Here is a 3,442-nt window from a genome sequence, read left to right on the forward strand (position 1 = left end):
AAAGTTGGTCGCCAGCCAACATTTAGGCATTCAACTTTTTTTCGTGCAACCCTGCGTTGAGTTGAACGCAATTGTTGAACGCAAAGTTGAATAATGCAAACACTGCTTAAGATAAAGTGCACTACTACCAATTTGCGGTCTCCACCTGACATTTCTGTCTTACCACGGCGTTTTTAACAGAATCTGTAGAACGTGGAGACATGGGGTAATATTACTATACAGATTCGCAGTCAATAAATAGTGTTCGTGTAGCAGGCGACTTACAATCAGCTGACTGTGTAAACAAATGCTAGTTTTCGCTTTTAGTATTTACAAAGAAACTAGAAAATTTTAGAAACTCTTTTCTGGAAGATTTATCTGAAGTCAGAATCGTATATTTGAAATAACGCATATTCAATAAAACCAATGTAGTTTGAAATATTTTGGTTTGATTACCTTGGTCGGATCTTTAATAAGGGGGCGTAAGATGTGCTCTACTCTGAGCAAACCAGAGTCGCGCTTGGCGGTAGTTACATTTTTTGCAAGAACACATCCCGGGGATGTATGCGGCACCAACGGATTACCACTTACACCAAACTCCATTGCAATATTAGGGCGAGCTCAACGTTTAAAGGAGTTGAGAAATCCTCATTTGTGCCAATACTTAGATTTCGTACGTGGTAAGCACGGTACGTACCATTTGCAACTACACCTCTATGTTCTCAGGTGTATATTAAATATTATATCTTTTTTTATCTAATAGAACGCACAATTGTAGTTTCGGAATACTTTGGCACGACATTAAAGGAAAAATCTCGAGGTTCCCTAACCGATACGTTGGTATCCCGTATATTTTATCAGATTGTTTCCGCGCTTAGAGAACTTACACTGCATAATTTAGTCATACATAACTTGGAACCAAAAAATATACTGCTTGATGAGCGCGATAATGTAAAACTGTTCAATTACGGGTTATACCATATGACCAAATGTGGAGACTATGTTCCTTTTCCTATTGGGTGAGTATTGTTCAAGAGCTTAGCATCTACCGTTTTTACTTAAATGCAGGGACTGTAGCTGTAATGCTTCTTTCCACAACAATTAATAAATAATAGTTATTGTTTCACCGATATGTTTTCAGTCAAAATGAAAAGTTAAATTTTGACTTATTTCTTCGGTCATATATAAAAGTTAAAATTTAACTTTTATTTTTTCAGTCAAATATAGTAGTTTCGTCAAAAAATAAAACTTAAAATTTTACTGGTTTTTTCAGTGAAAGAAAAAAGTTACAATGTGACCGTAATATTTTCGATCAAAAATAAAAGTTAAAATGTCATTGCTAAAAGTTATTTGATTGTAAGCATTTAATGATGCATTACAAATGTCCCGATTTTTGTCCACAGAAATCTGGGGGAAACTTTCCATTATGGTCGTTCGTTAAAAGTGCGGTGGGCGAAGGGGGAGGGGGCGTGGCACCTCCAACCGACCTTTTTAGAGAGGGCATGAACCGCCATTGACAAAAATGCAACCCCCGACCTCCCAGGCCCCCTATGGTTCCCTACGGACCCCTTAGAAAAGTGGGCAAAAATCGCAATTTTTACTTGCGTCCACAGTATTTTTGCGTAGAATTGCTTTCTGCGTAGGCGGCCTTCGGCCGCGCTTAGGGATTATAACTCTTATTACGTAGAATTCTCCTTTCTGTGTGACCTAACTGGGGCTACCGCCCCAGTGATGTAACCTTGGGGAAGGATGAGGTAACTAGAATTCCCTTTCTGTGTGGAAAACCTGGGGCTGCCGCCCCAGTGATGTCTATTTTGGTTACTGGGTGTTTTATAAAAATGTCTTGTATATAAAAATGTGTATATAAAAATGTATTGTGCAAATGAATATTAACATTTTTCAAGCGAATAAACGCAAATGAAAATTGTGATTTTTGGCAATTTTTCTAAGGGGTCCCTAGGGAACCATAGGGGATCTAGGTGGTCGGGGGTTGCATTTTTGTCAATGGCGGTTAATTCCCTTTCCAAAAAGGTGGGTTAGAGGTGCCGTGTCCACTTACCTTTCGCCCACCGCCCCTTTAACGAACGGCCATAAAGGAAAGCCAACCCGAAATCTGGTCACCGTATGTATAATACTTGCCAGATCTCTTAGCCAGGGATACATTTTGTAGTTGTCCGGTCTGGTCGGTTCCAAAAATAATAAATATGTTATTAAAATGCGCCCACGTACCAAACTTCAGTCGGATATCTCTATAACTGAGCGACTATTTTGAGTTTAAAATGGCAGACAGACACACATACATACAAACAGAAGGTCATGGTTAGATCGACTCAGGTTTTGTCGTTGTATATAAAATGTTTTTAATGCTGGATTTCCACTAGGCTTTAAATGACAAAAATAACCAATGACAAAGTCGGGCACATGATACAAAAATTTGAAGGTAAAACCGCTGAGAGGCAGTCTGAACATTTTTGATGTTTGCTAACATAAAAAAAATGTTTTCAAATTTTCAATCTCACAAATACATTCTCACTTTCCGCCTTAAATAAAAGAAAATTTGAATATTTTCATCTATTTGTTTTTTGGTTTACTTTTATTTGGCATTTGAGTCGCTCTGAAAATTTCAATTTTATAAAGTAGACAAACTTCAAAAAGTAAATGATGGCAGACGAATTGAGCGAGCGGTTTTACCTTTAAATATTTGTATCATGGTCGGGCATTAAAAAAATCGTGACATTACATTAAAAAAATAATTTAAAAAAATGCCATGTGGAAATGAACTTAATGACTATTTTTTAATATATTGGGCACGTTCAGAAGCCGCAACAGCTCAGTAACTGTTGCCATTGCACCTTCTGAACGCGTTGTTGTGTACTTCTGATCAACTGAACAGTTGCGTGTTAGATGATCGTAATATTTTTCTGGTAATTTGAGACAACATGTTGTTGAGAGTTGAATTTGACAGCTAATGCATCAAGCCGTTCAGAAGACGCATAACGATCACTGATATTTTTAGCAAGCTCAACTGCTGCGCCTTCTGAACCCATGGTACAATAAAAACAGGTAGAAGCCAAATTGACATCGAACCTACAAAAGTCAAAGTTTTCGGGAGAGTAAAAATAAAAATGAGCGTGTGTAAGGAAAAACAAAAAATTACATTTCGCTGGTTGACGTTTTTGAGTAAATTTGAAGTTTTGTTTCTATTTATTTATTTTTTTAGTTAAAATTTGTTAATTTGTATGTTGTTTTATGTTTTTAATTTATGAGTTGCAGTGTTGTTGGAGGGACTTTCCGGCATAAGAGTCATAGGAACAGCACTTGGCATCAAACGTGCCTTTCCTGTACCTCCCGGTGCATTTATGAAATCTGCTGCTTTAAAATGTTTAACGCACAGCAAGGCATTTCGCTGCAGCTCTGGCCCACAGCTGCTTTCGCAACGCTCTTTACGCGAAGGACATTGAGG

General features: G+C 37.7%; 1 protein-coding gene across 2 annotated transcripts in view; it reads left to right on the plus strand.

The window, feature by feature from the left end:
- Nucleotides 1-238: 238 nt before the first annotated feature.
- LOC108362464 (TBC domain-containing protein kinase-like protein) overlaps nt 239-3,442 on the plus strand; it is a 48,700-nt gene continuing 45,496 nt past the window's right edge. For both annotated transcript variants that reach the window (XM_017615443.1, XM_017615444.1), the window contains exons 1-2: nt 239-668; nt 743-998. In XM_017615443.1, coding sequence (XP_017470932.1) covers nt 467-668; nt 743-998 — 458 coding nt within the window. In that variant the 5' untranslated portion in view covers nt 239-466. The remainder of the gene's footprint in view (nt 669-742; nt 999-3,442) is intronic.

The sequence above is a fragment of the Rhagoletis zephyria genome, unplaced genomic scaffold (genome assembly GCF_001687245.7).
Source record: "Rhagoletis zephyria isolate East Lansing unplaced genomic scaffold, Rhagoletis_zephyria_1.1 Rzeph_scaffold_01019, whole genome shotgun sequence".
Lineage (NCBI taxonomy): Eukaryota > Metazoa > Arthropoda > Insecta > Diptera > Tephritidae > Rhagoletis > Rhagoletis zephyria.